Source organism: Schistocerca nitens, chromosome 1, assembly GCF_023898315.1.
Source record: "Schistocerca nitens isolate TAMUIC-IGC-003100 chromosome 1, iqSchNite1.1, whole genome shotgun sequence".
Taxonomy (NCBI): domain Eukaryota; kingdom Metazoa; phylum Arthropoda; class Insecta; order Orthoptera; family Acrididae; genus Schistocerca; species Schistocerca nitens.
The window spans coordinates 438,130,915-438,150,523 of NC_064614.1; the positions used below are offsets into that span (position 1 = coordinate 438,130,915).

At 37.1% G+C, this 19,609-nt stretch overlaps 1 protein-coding gene across 1 annotated transcript in view; it reads left to right on the forward strand.

Moving 5' to 3' along the window:
- The window catches only part of LOC126253025 (peroxidase-like), an 87,374-nt gene that overhangs the window by 33,629 nt on the left and 34,136 nt on the right, over positions 1 to 19,609 (forward strand). Inside the window, exon 6 of the mRNA XM_049954129.1 lies at positions 16,424 to 16,550. Within this exon, the coding sequence (XP_049810086.1) occupies positions 16,424 to 16,550 (127 nt within the window). The remainder of the gene's footprint in view (positions 1 to 16,423; positions 16,551 to 19,609) is intronic.

Genomic DNA, 19,609 nt, shown 5'->3' on the forward strand with positions numbered 1-19,609 from the left:
AAAAAATAATTTCTAGAATTTCTAATGATTGTCCTATGTAAGAAAGCAGCAGAACAGTAGCTACACAACTTCATATACAATTTTTTAAAAATTTTGATAAGGCTGTTTCAGTGGCAGTTATAACAAAATGTATGCTCCATAGAGTCACTAACCTGTTTTTTGTAGTGATGCATTTTGAAAGCAGCGGTAACAAGATAATGCAAAAAGGACAAAATGTAGAACATCTCAGGACATTGTGCTTATTTGACTTATGTTCATAAATGAATATCAGGTTAAGATTCCAAAATGTGTTGTTGATTATAAACACAAAATTTTTAACGACTGGTTATGGAGCATTTCTCATGCTTATTTTTCATATCTGCTGTATCAGTTCATGCTTTATGCAATTTTGTCATATGATGACATGGTTGGAGACTGTGGTTGTTATTTGAAGACAAATGTTGATGGTGTTGAGACAGCAATGAGCCACAAATTTATTTTAAGTTCCGTCATTCAAAAGGTACCATTACCGATTTCGAATAATTACAATTCATCATCAGATGGCTTTCATGCTTTCATTAGAACATGTGGTGCGTTTTTTATTGGTTAGTTGTCCTAATATATAAATAATACTTAATTATAGGCATGCCATACTGATGGTTGCGTTACAGATTTGCATTGGGATGTGACTTACATGAAATGTCAGTCTGGAGTTTTTGTTTTCATTGTTCTCATCCAATAGATGATCTTTGTAATTTTCACCACATTCTCAATAATACAGATTTATGTGTGCAACAATAAGAATGTGGCAAAAACTATGAACATCATCTGTTGGATGAAAACTATTACAACAAAAACTCCAGACCAACATTTTATGCAAGTCTCATCCCAATGGAAATGTGTAACACAGCCATCTGTGTGGCATGCTTAGACAATGAATTGTAATGATTCAAAACCGGTAACAGTACGTTTTTAAACGGAACTTAAAATAAATTTGTGGTTGTTTGCTGTCTCAACACCATCAACATTTGAATTCATGCTGTTACTAAGACAAGCCTGAGATGTATGTAATAAATTTTTGACCTATTAATACTGCAATAAACGCAAATATTTTAATTTTTGCTTTTGAGTTTGTAGAAGGAAATGAAGAAAACTCAATTTTTGTGGTTTTATTCATGCCTTTGGGCAAACAGCTGATTTTAATCTTTATTGAAAAAAACATCATGGATGGAAGTGATACATCAGATTTGTGGGGGCATGTCTCCTGTAAAGAAACCATGGCTTTGTGTTAATGATCTAATACTGAATGCCATGTATTGTCTTCATTTGGGTTAATACCAAGTGAGGTGATGCAATGGAAAAACACTGGACCCACAATCAGGAGTATACCAATTCAAATCCCCATTTGACTTCACAGATTTAGGTTTTCTGTGATTTTCCTAAATCACAGAAACAAAATGCTTGTATGTTCCTTTTAAAATAACCTGGCCAGTTCCTACACTATTCTTTATCAATTTCAGCTTTGCTCCACCTATAATGACTTCTTTGTAAGTAGGACATTAAATGCCACTGATCCTTGCCTATTATCTCCTTGGGTTAATGAGAATGGATTTTTATCACATAAGTCAAGCATTTGTGGTATTAACAATGTAGGAAAAGATAGATAGCTACTTAATGTAAAGATTCCTGTTAAGTTGCTGACAGGGACCATTAAAAGACACTTACACATAAGCTTTCGGCCACACCCTTCATCAGGAAAAGACAAACACACGCCATTCATAAGTACAAGCAAGGGCACCACATGCACACATGGCCACCAGCTCCGTCAGCTCGGACCAGAGCTGCTGAGCTGCAGGAATTGGCAGTCATGAGTGCATGAGATGTGCTTGCTTCACACAAGCAGGCACACCACATGCACACATGACTGCCAGCTCCAACAGCTCGGACCAGAGCTACTGAGCTGCTGGAACTGGCAGTCATGTGTGGGTGAGAAGTGTTTACTTCTTTTATAATTTAAATAACCTTTCAGAACACAACTAAAGTAGATTGGAGAGGAATTCTGCCTTATGCGAGACATCTTTGCATCTTGCATAAGGCAGACTCCTCTCAAATTTTCTTCGCAAGCACAGAAATAAGAAGAATTGCAACACACAAAAGATGATTATGAATGAAGTAGATTTTCAAGTCTATGTAAATTTATTTATATTTTATGCTTCATACATGAGTGTGACTGTTGCACTGTTCCTCACATGATTACACCACTTATGGCATGTCTTACATCTGAATGCCTCTGGTAGGAGGCTAATTGTACAGCTAATTGCCAGAAGTGTCCAGACTCTGACCAAAGCAGTATCTATCCTAGACCAGTGTTTTCCAATTCTTCTGATACTTGTTTTCCCTCAAAAGATACAAGCACAAAATTGAACACAAGTTAGGATAAAGGATGATTAACTCCTGGAATGAAATTATCTTGTGTTAAGATGACAGAGCTCTCTGTAGTTCACAGAACAAGCAGTAGTCAAGATTTGAAACTCCATCAATACCACTTTTGTAAACTCCTACAATTTGTGATTAAAAAAGCAAAACTCATGTACAATGCTCAAAATGAATAAGGAAAAGCTGTTTGGAACAATTTTAAATAAGAAACAAACTAAAATAGTGACTCAAATGAAATAGAGTTCTGAGAAAATAGTTTTGCCAGAAATTGTGGCATTTACAAATTATTGGCCACCAAATTCTATGATTACTTCTGCACAGTGGAAGATACATCACACCCAGTAATAAACAAACAGATAGAGATGCATTTTATTTACTTGTGCAGACACTGCATGCGCCACCAAGAGACATTAATTTCAAAAAAACAACCCCTAAGGAGATTACAGAATTCATCAGATCACTAAAAATAGTAAAACTGCTGGCTGTGATGGTGTTTCTAGCAGAGTATTAAAATTTGGTGATGGCTTGAGAAAAGTACCATTAAGCTAGCTTAATAATCAATAAATTACTCAGGTCATATTTTCTGAATAACTTGAATAAACTGTAGTAACACACACCTACAAAACTGGAAATAAGCAAACACTTCCAGTTTTTTCAAAAGTGGCTGAGAATGTGGCCTATGTTAGAATACTGACTCATTTAACCAACCACGACTTATCTACTGCTTCTCATTTCATAAAGCATTCTCCACAGAGAATATGATGCAAGACTTCACAAATGTACTCTTTTCAAAGTTAAACAAGAAAAATTATACTGTTTGTATATTCTGTGACCTTGCCAAAGCCTTTGGTTGTGAAGATCACAAAATTCTACGTGGGAAACTAAAGAGTTATGGAATCAATGCATCCCTCTTGCATGGATGCAATCTTACCCTCAAACAGAAGACAGAGGATCTCATTAATTAACTGTATCTGAGGCATGAAGCTAATCTCAGAATGAGATAACATGTGAAGTGCTGTATCTGCAGCACTGGGCCCACTGCAGTTTCTAACTTACATAAATGTATTCCAACGAGTTTAAAGGGAGATTCAAAAACTATTATGTTTGCTGATGACACAAGCATACTAATCATGATTCCAAATGCAATCATAACAGTCACAGCTCAGACAATAGTTGAAGTTGGCTACACGTGGGTCACAGCAAACAGTTTGTCTCCACTAATCTCATTAACACTCATATTATGCAATTTCGAACCAACAATAAAGATCAACCATTACCAGACGTAGACATGAATGGTCATACACTGAAAGAAACAACTACATAAAATTCTTTGAGGTCCAGTTTGATAACTAGTTGAACACACAGATAAACAAACGAAAAAGCTTAGTTCAGCATATTATGCCCTTAGAAGCATCTCTCATTGTGCTGAAAAAAAAAAATGTTGGCCCGTTTCTCATATTCTCACTACCTTTTTCCATATGGAATTATATTCTGAGCAATGCCCCCAATGTAAACAAACTGTTTATTCAGCAGAAGTGGGTATATTATGAAATGCAAATAACCATACGTCTAGCAGAAGCCTAAGGATCCTGGAATTCTTACAATCACTTCCCAATACATTTCATCCTTAATGGAGTTCTAAAAGTCAGTTTCAGCTGAAATGTGATTCATACAGTCACAGTACAAGATACAAAAATAATTTTCATGCAGCCAAAACCTCCTTTCCTAGCGTTCACAAGGGAGTTAGGTACTCATGGGAAGATGTTTAAAATGCTCCTGTTTAACATTAAGGCAATGCTATCTTGTTCTAGTGTTCACAATAAATGCCATTCAGTATTTGGCAATGAACTTTATTTCAACAAGCGTAGTAAAATGCGAAGCACAGAAAACTAAGAACTGTAGATAACAACAGTAACTATGCTGACAGCAGCAAGGATGCTTATTATCATCCATGATGATTTCATCCACTTGTCATGGCAAAGTGTACTATGGTGTTGTTGCACCAGCCCCCTCCCCCTCCTTTTTTTAAAAAAAACCGGGTGCTCCCAGTATGTGAGGGAACTAGCACTTAATCTGCCTCTCAGTTCTTTAGAAAAAGGCTGGTGCACATGAAAATTGTTCCTGACCCAAGGTAGGTGTTTTGGTGTCTTCTACCAGTGCTAAAGGCTCCACCTCCTTCTTGAAGTGCAATATTGTGGTATGCTAATGGAATGTACCCTCATTGGTATGAGCAGGCTTGAGTTATTTTATCAACACCTTCTCCTGTTTACCATCTTTTTTGATCTTGAAAGTGTGCCCCCAGGTGTGATTACTCTGTATTTTATTGAGTATGGTGAATCAGGGAGAGGACACAGGGTATAATTCCTGAGCCACACATGGGTTGTTTTTGCTAAGTCTTTGTGCACAAATGCCAGTCACTCCATGTCTGATAGGCGTGATATGCTGCATGTACCTCATTCTGAGACCAAGTTACTGTGCAAATTGGGTGCTAAGCTCTGTAACAGTCAAGTTGTGCGGGTGCTGGGAAGGTCAATTGTCCTGGAACCCTCAACTGTTTGCCGTGTACCATTTCTGTTGGTGAACACTGGAAGTCCTCATTCACTGCCATTCTCAAACTGATTAGAAGCAGTGGCAATGCTTCTGACCACGTCGATGAACTGCACATAAGGGTCATTTTGAGTGTATGGTGGACTCCCTCTACCATTCCATTGCTCACTGGATGGTAGTTTGTAGTGTGCAGGTATTTGCAGCCACACAGAAGTGAAACTCATTGAAGAGTTAGCTTTCAAATTGTTTCCCTGCTATCATTTGCTTCTTTTCTATTTCTGGGGTCACCACTATGGGAATGCTATCTTATTTTAGTGTTCACAATAAATGTCACTCAGTATCCAGTAATGAACTTTATTCCAACAAGCATTGTAAAAGGTAAAGCATAGAAAACTAAACAACAACTGTACATAACAACAGAAACTATGCTGACACAGCAAAGGTGCATATTACCATTCACAGTGATTTCTTCCACTTATCACAGCTAAGTGTGCTGTGGTGTCACCACAACGCAAAACATGAAATTTGGAATTCCTACCAGTAAAAAGAAAATTAAAAACATACCTGATTAGCCACTCTTTCAACAAATCATCTTAACAGCTAATGTTAGGGACTGAAAAGAACATGGGAAGGGGCAGTGTTTGTTATAAAGCTGTAAGATACTGTAAATAATACTCTATATTTACAGATTTCGGAAGATATTTACTTTGAAGAATACCGGTGAGGTCAAGTAAATATTAAGTTACTTATAATATATATGTGGCAGATCAGAGGAGGCAGCAGCTCTGCCTACGAAAGGCAAAGATCCCAGGTTTGAGACCCAGTCCAGCATGCAGTTTTAGTTTGCCACGAACTTTCAGTTAAATTGATCTACACAGTCTGGTCTATAAATTTCTCCCGAGTTCTCTTCCTGTAACTTGTCTCTAAATACTATGATCTAATCACTGTTTACTGTTCTTAACGTCTTACTCTCTCCACATACATCACTGTCTTTGTTCTGCCAGACTCACTATAGCAGATTTGTGTGTAGTCACTGAGAACAGCAAAATAGGAAAAAGAAAATGTTATTAGGTCAAAGAACAAGTAAATAATGTGTATACTCATTTTTAATAAGTGTTTTCTTACTCGTTTTTATTCTTTGTATACAAGATGGAGTAACCTTTTATATTTTTTATTTATAATTGTTGTTTTTTATCACGCAGATTGTCCCCCCCCCCCCTCCCCCTATTATGGGCTCAGTTGCAGATGATTTAAGGCATTTAACATCAAGATAAAAAGTGCTACAGGCTCTCCTTCTCATATTGTAAAAATGAATATCACCCAGTGAGCCAAACGAGATACGAGATATTTTGCTATGAGTAAAAGCAAATATCAAAAATGAGCAAACTACATTTTAATGTTTTTGTATTTCATAATTGCTTTAAAGCATGTGTGCTTATAACCTGTTGTTTCTTTCTGAAAGGAAAAGGTGTTGTTCACTTTTTATTAATTATTGATTTAAATATAGGAAATGTTATGTTATTAGTCTAGAAACAAATGGATAGCTTTTTTAGTAAAGTGTAAAGTTGAAGACCATAGGAGCTGTGCTACCAGCTTGTTCGCTCATCATACTCCCAGCACACTGCATTTAACTTGACATACTGACTGGCTCTTAGAGACATTCCAAGTTCATGCATCGTATACTGCTTTCATGCAAGTCAGATTAAGGTGTGTATAGGATTGCAGGATGCAAATGCAGACATTAAAGTATAATTAGAGTTGGTTTTGCTTATCTTCATTTTTATGGATGGCTGTTACAACAGCATATTAAAATCTGTCAGGGCATATGCCCTTTGTCATGTACTGATTAGGAATATAGGCTAATGGTACTCTAATAAAGTCAGTCCAGGATTTTAATACTCTGCTAGAAACACAGTCATAGCTTAAATTTATGTAGGAATTACTATAGTGGCAAAGATAAGTATAGAGAGTCCACACAATCTTCACAATTTCTCACTGCTTTACAGCAGGCTCCACACTTGTCCATTGTTACAATATTTATTTTACCTGGACAGATCATTAAATGATCAATGAAAGCTTATGATCATATGACTCAAACAGACTGTGATGAACTGATGGAGAAAGAAATATAAGTAAAAATCATTTACGTGTTGAATAACCATTCCTCTCTAGAGTTCAGAACAGAGTTTTATATTCTGTTGTAAAATCCTATAACAAGTTGCCAGTAGAAATCAGGCAGGAAATAACAAATCCCCATATAGTCAAGGACAAACCAAAAGAGTACATTATTAGCCACTGGTGTAATTTATCAGAATACTGAGACTTAGCGATTCAAATTCTGCTTAACTTCAGTCTTTTGTGTTTTGTCTTTCTGAGCAGCAGCTGGATGATATAAAAGGAGGATCAGTGTGAGAGGATAAGCATTGTGTCAATTTTTTGTTAGCATACTTTTCACATGAGTAGCCTGCAGTGGTGGCTTGTGCTACTTTAAACATAATGTGACACATTCCATAAAGCTCTCCTTCATTAAGAGTTTTATGGATCATGATGTTGGAAAAACTAGGCACCCTACAAGCTAGACAATAACTATTCACATGTGATTTTATTTGGAAGAATGACATCTGGTGTTTCCAAGAAATTCTGAAAAACACTACATTCAGTTTACTTCTATGGAAAGACAATGAGACACAAATTAAATTCTGAAGAAAATAAATTTGTTAACATCGAATATAGATTTAAGTGTCAGGAAGTCATTTCTGAAAATATTTGTATGGAGTGTAACCATGTATGGAAGTGAAACATGGACAATAAATAGTTTATACAAGAAGAGAATAGAAGCTTTCGAAATGTGGTACTACAGAAGAACGCTGAAGATTAGATGGGTAGATCACGTAACTAATGAGGAGGTATTGAATAAAACTGGGGAGAAGAGAGGGATCGGTTGGTAGAACATGTTCTGAGGCATCAAGGGATCACCAATTTAATTGGAGGGCAGTGTGGAGGATAAAAATTGCAGAGGGAGATCAAGAGATGAATACACTAAGCATATTCAGAAGGATGTAGGTTGCAGTAGGTACTGGGAGATGAAGAAGCTTGTACAGGATAGAGTAGCATGGAGAGCTGCATCAAACCAGTCTCAGTACTGAAGACCACAACAACAACAACAACAATCACAAAATCTGAGGACCGAGCGAGGTGGTGCAGTGGTTAGACACTGGACTCGTATTCGGGAGGACGACGGTTCAATCCCGCGTCCGGCCATCCTGATTTAGGTTTTCCGTGATTTCCCTAAATCACTCCAGGCAAATGCCGGGATGGTTCCTCTGAAAGGGCACGGCCGACTTCCTTCCCCATCCTTCCCTAATCCGATGAGACCGATGACCACGCTGTCTGGTCTCCTTCCCCAAAACCAACCAACCAACCAACAAAATCTGACAGAACTCAAATATCTTCTGCTTTAGAGTAGCTCAGTTTGCAACTGATTAAATGATCCTCCAATACAGTATTTGCAAATTATTGTAAAAAATTATTATCATAAGAAGTTAGATATAAATTTGGATACAATCTGGACTTCTATCTAGCAGGAGTTGAGAAGATGACATTTTTGGTATCAATAAAAAAGATATTTGTTATAACCTTTAATCACTAATAAATTGCGTGGATATACAAACATAGAAACAATAGTGAGTTACATGCTACCAACTCCGTAACTGTCACTCAACTGCCGTGCCGTGACATGCGGCCGGCGCCGTTCATAGCTAGGTGGCGCTCCCGCGCTCAGCCGAGCTGCGGAGCGCCTCTATCGCCGTGTTCGCGTACTGACGTAGCGGCACTTTTAAATCTCGTGGCACTGTCACAACAATATTGAATTCATCTGGAGAGATATTAATACCCCTTTTCCCAATTTCTACATGTACCTTAATGACACTCCAAATATTTTTTTCAGTGCAATTATCATTTTCTTTACATGAGGACAATTTGATATCTAATTTATATTGGATTTTGAAGCTAATGTAGGAAGCTTTATCTGCAAAGCATATTTTTATGTGATGTTGACTGATCATAAGAAATAATTTTCTTTTCTGCAATTTCCACTGACATAAAGTTGTGTAGCTGCTTTGTTTAGTTATGTCACATTTCATAAACATTAGAAAGTGGTACTGAATTGTTCAGAGATAGTAATGACAACCTACCAAAGGCCTTGTCAGCATTTCTGAAAGGGTTTAGAATAGTATTCCATTTTAGCAAACTCTGTTTCTCCCTAAAGGTATTTATAATCTTATCACTTACAAGTCTATTACACTGAATTATACAGAATATTCTCTTGGTTCCTGTATACTTTCCTGATCTAACAGATGACCAGCATGGGCTACCCCCAACCCAAGCTGTACTATAATTTCTAAGGAAAGTGAGTCACATAGTAAGACCTGCAATGATTGGGTTATTTGCCTGCCATATTGACTAGTATTTGACTTCAATAAATTCTTCTTGGTTTAAGAGCCACATCACTTCAAACAAAACACTTGAGCTACTGAGAGCTGTCTCCACCATCATCATCAGGAAGTAAAATCAGTTATTAATGAGGCCAGTGCAGTCTTCTGCTTATATAAATGGAATAGCAGCATTTGAAGCCTCCCAGGGAGGGTTGAAGTTTTGCAAGCAGGGAAGGGAAGTAGAGCAGCTCATAGCAGCTACATCCTGCTGTGGAATTGAGTGATGCCACATGGTGCAAGGGGTTGGCACCATATTTGAAACTGCCACTCCTGCTTCCCAACAAGCATCAAGCCTCTACCTTTACTGTCACTCGATGTTCAAAACCCACCCCCATGGTCTACTAAGTGTGTACCCCTACCCCTGGTCTCTGTTAAAACTGTTGGTGTTCATTTCAATTTTGGCATCTCCTTTTGAAACAGAATCTCAGAATGATGTTGTTGAAACCAAACCTTTAATCTTTTGAAATTGTATTTTTTGTTTATTTTCTAGCTCAATTATATTTATGGTTATGCTAGCTACATTTTACATAGTACATTAGAAAATAATTACCTACATCTGTAACAATGGAGGTCTCTTCACAATATTCTATTATTTGCATGCACCTTTTCAATGATCTTTGATACTTGACATATAGCTAGAACAATTCATTAATCCTTGAGTCAACTTAGTCAGATAATTTATAGGAGGAGTGGCTAATGAGGCATATATTTAATTCTCTTGTGAACAGGAAGGGACTCTCAACTTTTTGCTTTGCAATAGATGATGGGTTGTTGAATTACTTCACACCAGAGTACATAATACCATTCCGACTGTCAAAGGCCAAGTCTATATGAAAATTATTTGTAGTGTCTGTTTATGTTGTGAAAAATCACAATTTGGTTGGAACTGATTTTTATTATCAGTAACAAGTATCATTAAATATTATTTGTACTGGGGCATGACTGAAAGAATTTGAAGATCCTTAAAACAGCCTCTGCAAGTTGTGTAGTTATCTTATTTACACAATTTTCTTACTGCAAGCTTCTTCAGTAGATATTTTATTTGCTTTGTTCATGTAGAAGACAATGGACAGTGAAAATATGGTAAAAAGCTAACATCCTTGTCTTCAGTGCAGAACCATGAGAGATATTTCTAGGAACAAAACAAGCTGAACTAAACTTATTGATTAGTTGCTATATGTGTTGATACCATTTTAATTTGTTATGCAACTGACACCCAAGGAATTTTACACACAGTTTTCAATTTGTGTGTGATCATAAATGTTTACTTTTGGTACTACAAGTCATTTTTTCTTGTCTGAAATTTCATAATATGAGTTTGTATGAGATTAAGACATTGCCACATAATGATCACCATAACATTGCAATCAATATCTTATTACAGTGTTGTCATACATCAATGAAGAACTTGAAACTTTTAGCTCAGGACAGAAGCCTGTAGAGGAACTACAGCTCAAGTTTAAAAGAATAGTTAACCACGCACTGGATAGATATGTACCCAGCAGGACAGTTCATAATGGGAGAGATCTTCCATTGTATACAGTCACTGTGAAGAAATCCTAAAGACACACAACCTACTCAATAATGTAATGTATATGTGCATACTGAAGCGATGAATGAAAATTTGTACCAAGGCCAGAATTTGAACCCTGTTCTCCTGATCACTAGGCAGATATACTAACCACTACACCACCATAGCAAAATTTGCAGTTGTGCAAGTCTACTGAACAAGAGACCTGGGTTTGAGTCCTGACCTTGGATCAAATTTTCATTCGTTGCTTCAGTTGCATATATACATCATAGGTGTTTGAGACTAGAAAATGTTTCTGGAACCATGCGGTTTCATTTGATTGTTTCAACATAAATCTTATGACTGAAAGTAGGCTAAAAAACCAATTCCTAAATCTATTATGTATTTTCAATCTGTTTCCGCACAAACGTTAACCCACAAGAATAACATATAATACAAACTGTCTTATAGGTAATATATTTTCAAACGTATGATCCACAGAAGTAGAAGTAACAAATACTTATTTGGGATTATCAGACCATAACGCTCTTGTCCTCAAAGTTCCTTCAATGCCACTGCAAGAAAAAAAACATACTTCATGTATAAAAGAAAATTTTCCACTGAAAACTGTGTAGAATTTACAAATATCCTAACTAGTGAGTCCTGGGTAGAAGTACTGCCCCCAACAAATATGAATGATGCGTATAACACATCGAAATTCGCACCAATGACGACCTCATAAACCGTGACTGTGGCTATAATCTTAGCAAGGCTTGGGAACCAGCGATTGGGTTAATCAAGAGTAAATCGAGCAAATGTATAGTTGTGACGACCACGGCGGACAGAGCCATCACACCGACGTCATCTCAGACACCGTCGCAATCTGTTCCACCGCGCGACTGGGGCGCGGACGGCGGAGTGAGAGCGCCGCGGGTGGAGGGTATTTAAAACTGCCGTCGCGACCAAACCCAGTTCCCGCTGAGCAGCCATAGTGTACAGATCTCCGTGCCGGCACGTTCACAGGAGCTCAGTCCGTCAGTTCACCTGATGATGGCGACATGTATGATCGCCGAAATATTGTGCCCGTTGGACACTGTAGACCAGCAGTACACCCGTGGATATTTTGATTACTTTTTCTTCAATTTTCATGGGATATTTCGAAATGTGCTTTTCAAAGAAGACCATCAAGAATCACATCAGTTCACAATACAAAGCCACCTGGCATCAAAACTTCTTGCAGAACTCTAAAGAGACTAAATTCAAAATTGAAGACATCTACAGATCCACAGTTCATAGAATATGTTTAGAATTACAAGAGGGTGTATCAAAAAGTAATTTTCAAGGCAAAATTTATGAGAAATGACAACTTGATAAGACAGTCTGATAACAAATCAAAAGCCACATGGCCTATTGTGAAGACTGAAACAAGAAAGAGATGTGAAGACCAGGATATCATTCTCAAAAATTCAGAAAATTTCAATGTTAAAAAACAAGATTTGCCAAATTACATCAACAATATTATTTCATAAATGTGATGACTTCATGAAGTTTGAAATTTACTAACCAAGAAAAACCTAAATTTCCTAAAGCTGCTTGTAGTATGAGGATAGATCCAACAGATGAACATTAAGTGTTCAAAGTAATAAAGAGCTTGAAACCTAAAATGTCAGCAGAAGTAGATGAGGTGGCTGTTTATATCATAACAATGACAGCTGCACAAATCGCAAGGCCCTTGGCAAACACAGCCAACTTATCATTTAGTGGAGTGTTTCCGGAAAGGATGAAAATATCAAAAGTGAAGCCATTATTCAAAAATGGTAACAAGCATAAGGTAGAAAACTATCGGCCAATATCCCACCTTCCAGCATTTTCCAAAATAATAGAAAAATTAATGAAGCACGGAGTCAACAAATACCTAAAAAACTATAAGTTACTAAACAGAAATCAGCATGGCTTCCAGGCAGGTAAAAATACAGAAACAACACTAATGTGCTACACTGAACAAATAATCAAAAATCTAGAAAAAGACAACAGTGTAGTAGGAACAAATTTAGATATTTCCAAAGTATTTGACACTGTCAGTCATGGCATTCTTTTAGAAAAACTTGAAGCATTAGGTATTCATGTGACAGGGAAAAAATTGTTTGAATCATACCTACAAAACAGAACACAGATTGTAGGACTGACGTCAGATTACTTCAACCACAAAATAAATTAAGCATTAGATGCAAAAAAAGTGGAAATAGGAGTGCCACAAGGCAGTATTCTAGGTCCCTTAGTGTTCCTTGTCTACATAAATGACTTTCACACCTCAGATGGAGCAGCAAAGGCCATACTATTCACAGATGACACTTTTGTGTTAATATGTGCACCAAAGCAAACGGTGCAAACAACTACTGATCAAGTAATAAAGAATGTCCACACTTGGTTCAATGCAAACCTGTTGGCATTAAATGCAAATAAAATGAATGACATGCAGTTGGGAAAATATGTCAAAATGTAAATCTTGATCTGTTGTTGGGTGACAAGGCCATAGACAGAGTGGCATCAACAAAATTGCTGGGGATTCATATAGATGAAAATCTTAATTTTAATGACCATGTAATGAAACTTGTGCAGAAACTTAACTGAGCCTGTTTTGCTCTTAGAAGTATTGCAGATGTCTGTACTGCAGAGGGTGCCAGGATGGCATATTTTGGCTATTTTCAGTCTCTTGCAACATACGGAATAATATTTTGGGGTTCCACCACTTGCTGTCTAAAACAAATCTTTCTGTTACAGAAGAGGGCTATCCGAATAATAACACACAGTCATCCACAGACACAATGCAAACTCTTATTCAACAAGCTTAAGGTTCTAACAATACCTTCCTATATATATATACAAATGTGTTCTATATGTTTGGGCCCACCTTGCAGATTTTCAGACAAATGCCGATTTGCACAACTACAATACTCAAAATAGCACAACACTCCATACTTATCAAACAAAAAGAACACACACAGAAAGGCATGTGAGCCATATTGGTACAAAACTCCACAGCATACTGCCAGCCAACATCCAAAAGTTTGAAGATGAAAACAGATTTAAAGTAGAATTTAAAGAATTTCTACTTGAACAATGATTTTACTCAGTAAATGACTATTTAGGCCAATAAATAATTCTGATAATGTTTATATTAAGGCAAAACTGAAAACACTGTCTTTCATCCCCTAAAGTTTCTGTTAATTTTGTATATCTGATGGACAGCTGCTGAGTGTGGTAAAATCTTCACTGAATTATTGTAGTGAATATAAGGGCTTCCTGCTTAGGGAAGACAAAAATAAAGCCTTAGGGCAAACAGACTATGCAGTTATAATACTGTTAGTATACATGTATAAAAAGTTGTATTACTGAGCCTTGTGTGACCAAGTATTATTCTTTGCACATTTTTTGTACAATTTTGTATGTATTATTCTTTGTACTACTTAATGTAAAATTTTATATGTTCGTTTTGCTCAAATTATTTTCCATAAATTTACGTATACTTTTGGACAACATCCATACAATATTTATTGTCAATGGATGGATAAATAAATAAAATAAAATAATATTACTGCACAATTGGTGTAAAACAAAGCATAGTGCTGTAGATAGAGATGCAGAATGAAACACATTTGGCAGTCAAGAGAGCAGTGCGTGAAGCCTTCAGTGACTACTGCAGCAAAATATTGTAAAGTGTCTTTCACAAAACCCAAAGAAAGTCTGGTCACATGTAAATGCTGTCAGTGGCACCATAAGTTAGTGTCCAGTCACTCATGGATGAGACTGGAACTGAAACTGAGCGTAGCAAAGCAAAATCAGACATGCTTAACTCTGTTTTCAAACAAAGCCCCAGAGTCCAATGTAATTCCTATCAGATTTTATATCTAATTTGCAGCTGAGTTAGCCCTTGCATTAGCTATAATGTATCATAGATTCTTTGAACAAAAAACTGGAAAAAGCACAAGTCACACCTGTATAAAAGAACAGTAACAGAAGTACCCTATAAAACTACTGTTCCATATCCTTGACAAAGATTTGTTGTAGAATCATATTATGAGCTGACACATACTGAGGTATCTTGAACAGAACAACCTTATCCATGCCAACCAGCATGGATTTCAAAAACACAGATAATGTGAAGCCTGACTTGTAATTTTCTCACATGACATCCTAAAAGCCGTGGATCAACGCAGTTAGGTAGATGCAATATTGCACGATTTTTGAAAATCTTTTGACTCAGTACCACACCTTTGCTTATTATCCAAAGCATGAGCATATGAGTTATCAGAAGAAATATGTGAATGGACTGAGGATTTCTTTGTAGGAAGGCTGCAACATATTATCTTGGATGGAGAGTCATCAGCAGATGTAGAAGTAACTTCAGGTCTACCCCAGGGAAGTGTGTTGGGTCTCTTGCTGTTCGTGTTGTATGTTAATAGTTGTCCAGACAGTATCAATAGTAACTTCAGACTTTTCACAGGTGATACCGTTATCTACAGTGAAGTACAGTCTGAACAAAGGTCTTCAAATATTCTGTCAGACCTCAATAAGATATCAAAGTAGTGCAATGATTGGCAGTTTGCTTTAAATATTCAAAAATGTAATATTATGTATGTCACTAAATGGAAAAAAAACAACATAGTACACTATGAATATAATATTAGTGAGTCACAGTTGGAATTTGTAAACACATACAAATACTTGGATGTAACGCTTAATAGGGACATGAAGTGGAATGATCAAATAGGCTGAGCCAGGGGTAGAGCAAGTAGCAGACTTCACTTTATTGGTAGAATGCTAATGATTTGCAATAAGTGTACAAAGGAGATTGCTTACAAATCACTCATGCAACCCAGCCTAGTATACCGCTGTAGTGTATGGCACCCATGCCAGATAGGACCAGCAAGTGGTATTGAACATATACAGAGAAGGGCAGCACAAACAGTCAGTTCATTTGGCCCATGGGAGAGTGTCACTGAGATGTTGAAAAAACTGAACTGGCAGACACGAAATAGGTGGAAACTATTGCGAGAAAGTCTAGTAACCAAACTTCAAGAACTGGCCTAAAATGATGACGATAGAAATATACTACAACTCCCATAAAGATTGTGAGGATGAGAATTGCAGAGGCAGTCAAACAATCATTTTTCCCTGCTCCATTCGTAAGTGGAATGAGAAAAAGCCCTAATAATTGGTACAGTGGGAAGTACCCAGTTCCCCCTGCCATGGACTTCACAGTGGTTTGTGGAGTGTATGTGTACATGTCATGCAGATTTGTACTATTATAAGTTAGTGTCAGGAATGAATAACTCATGTTTGATATTGCATATTATAACATGTCATTGTTAGTTCTCCCAGTTGTTACATTTTAACATATGAATTAAAAAATGTTTTGCATTATCAATATAACCAAAGTAATTATTTCTCCCAATAGGAAAACATGCATTTAAAGAACACTTCCATGCATACAAATATAATAAAAAATTGTGTCCTGGCACATTTGTCGAATTTACCACTGTGGCATTCAGGTATCTTCACACGATTGCACATGGAATTCTAAGGTATGTACTGTATATAAACATTTCTAGACAATTTTAACATTTGCATTTGAGACCATCAATAACATGCTAGTTTTCAATAACATTCAACAGTAGTTTTTCCCTTAATAATGCTGCATTAGTTGTTTTTGTGGTTGGAATGTATTGGAACTATTTGTTGAATAGCACCACTGATAATGCAGACTGTTGCACTGATGCCATTTAGGCTGCATTTTTAAGAGATAAGCAATGTTTTTGATTTCCCATTTTTATAATTACCACTTACACAAAAAATGGTTTTTAACTTTCATTGCAATTCTGATTACGTAATTATGTCCTTAACAATAATACGCTTCTGTAACAAATTTTCTATATGGAAAAAATACCCATAATGCCTAGTTTAATCTTCATATTGTGGCTTACATATAGGTGTATAAATTTTCTGTGGTTCCATAACCATGTTGCTACTGCAGTTCATGTTACAATATTCAGTTATATGATGCCAAATGCAGTTCTGGAGGTAAAAGAGACATTTTTAGCTGTAATTTCATCAGCAAGGGGGGAGACATGTCTGCAGTAATTGATGGACAGATAATTTGCCAGTGTCTTGAGTTAACTTTACTTGCAATATCTATCACTGAAGAAAAATGTTCTTAGTAGAATAGTTAATTATGAGAGGGATAGTCCATGGTATACAGTCACTATAAGGAAACAAGAGACCACTACAAAATAAGTGTGAAACAAAAGATAAGGCTATAGGTAAAGAGATGCTGAATGAAACATATTTGGCTGTCAAGAGAGCAGTGCATGAAGTCCATAATATAATATTACTGATGGATCTCCCTAAAAGCCAAAGAACATCAAGTCCTATTTAAAGGCTGTTAGTGTAACCAAAGTTATTGTCCAGACAATATGGATGAGGCAGGGACTGTAACTGAGAGTAGCAAAGCGGAAGAAGAAACATCAAACTCTGTTTTCTAATGTTCTTTTACACATGGAAATCTATGGGCATTCCCTTAATGTGTTTCTCACACCAGTGCAAAGATGAGTAACAGAGATATAAGTGTCAGTGGTGTTTAAAAACAAGTGAAATAGGTAAAACTCAACAAATTTCTGTGGCTCAGTAGAATCCATATCAAATTCTATATTGAATTTGTGGTTGGGTGAATCCATCTTTAAAACATAAATCTACTGTAGATCCCTTGGACAAATAACTTTGCCCAGTAGTTGGAAGAAAGCACTGATCACACTGATCTACAAGAAGTGTAGCAAAAGTTCTTCACAAAATTCCAGCCCAATACTCTTGTCATCCATTTGTTGTAGAATCTTAGAACAATACTGAGATCAATCAAAATGGGGTTTCTCAAACAGAGTGACCTCCTCTGTGCCAATCAGCACAGATTCCAGGAAGAGAGACCATGGGAAACTTACCTAAAACTTTTCTCACATTTCTTGAAAGACACAGATTAAGGCAGTAAGATAGATGCAGTGTTTCTTGACTTTTGAAATGCATTTGACTCAGTACCATACATATTCTTACTAACAAAAATAAGATCATAAGTGTTATCAAACAAGATTTGTGACTGGACTGAGGATTTCTTGCTAGGGAGGACACAATATTTTACCTTGGATGGAAACTGACTGACAGATGTAGAAATAACTTCAGATATGTCCCATGAAAGAGAATTGGGAAATTTACTGTTCATGTTATACAGGGTGTACATAAAGTCCAGGAACACTTTCAATTATTTATTGCACAAGAACCAAATATTGTACAGATATCATACATTTGTCATTTTGAAGAGTAACCCTGAATGTTCCCCCTGCCCATACCAGTACAGCGTAGTTTGGTAATTTGTCGATAGTCAGCGCTAGTCACAAACATGGAGAGTTCAGGTGTGGAGCGAGCTTTCTGTGTGTTGGAGTTCGTCAAAAACAAGTGTGCTACAGCTGTTCAACAGATGTTTAGAACCAAGTACGGTAAGAAGCGACAAACAAGGGAGGCCATTTACCACTGGCACAACAAATACATTGTGATGGGTTGCTTGTGCCCAGTAAAGAGAAGCGGATGCCCCAGTGTGAGTGAAGTGAATGTGGAGCATACCACTGGCACAACAAATATGTTGCGACGGGTTGCTTGTGCCCAGCAAAGAGAAGCGGATGCCCCAGTTTCAGTGAAGTGAATGTGGAGCGTGAATGATAGACATTCATAAGGAATCCTGCATCATGCATCCCGTGAACTCGAAATGGCTGCAATGACAGTGTGGAATGTCCTGTGACAGAAGCTGTCTATGAAACCATTCAAATTACAGCTAGTGCAGAATCTCAATGACGATGACAAAGACAACCATTTTGAGTTTTGTCCGCAGTTGCAACAATTGAATGAGGATGGGGATGGCATTGTTGATCAGTTAATTTTTAGTGACAAAGCCATTTTCACACTAATGGGAAAGTGAACAGGCATAATTGTCAAATCTGGGGTACAAAGCATCCACATGAATGCATTGAATTTGAGGGTGATTCCCCTAAGGTAAATGTTTTATGTGCCTTGTCACATTGAGCACTGTACGGGCCATTCTTCTTCGCCGAGAACACTTTCACTGGATATTCCTACTTGGACATGTTGCAGCAATGGCTGATGCCTCAGATGCAATCAGACTCTCCGTTCATCTTTCAACAGGATGGGGCTCCACCCCATTTTCGTGGGTATCTGAACACAGAGCTGCAGCATCAATGAATCAGCCATGCTACAAAAGGGGACAGCTGTTTCATGAAATGGCCTCCCCAATCACCAGATCTCACTCCGTATGACTTTCTTCTATGGGGACACATTAAAGATCTGGTGTATGTACTGCCTCTACCACATGATGTAGCAGAGCTCCGGGAGAGAACACGGGAAGTGACTGCCACAGTCGACAATGCCATGCTGGGATGGGTATGGCAAGAATTCAATTACTGAATTGACATCTGTTGGGTCACTCATGATTCACATATCAAATGTTTCCCTTCAAAATGCAATATGTGTGACAACTGTACAATGTTTAGTTCTTGTGCAATAAATTATTGAAAGTGTAACTGGACTT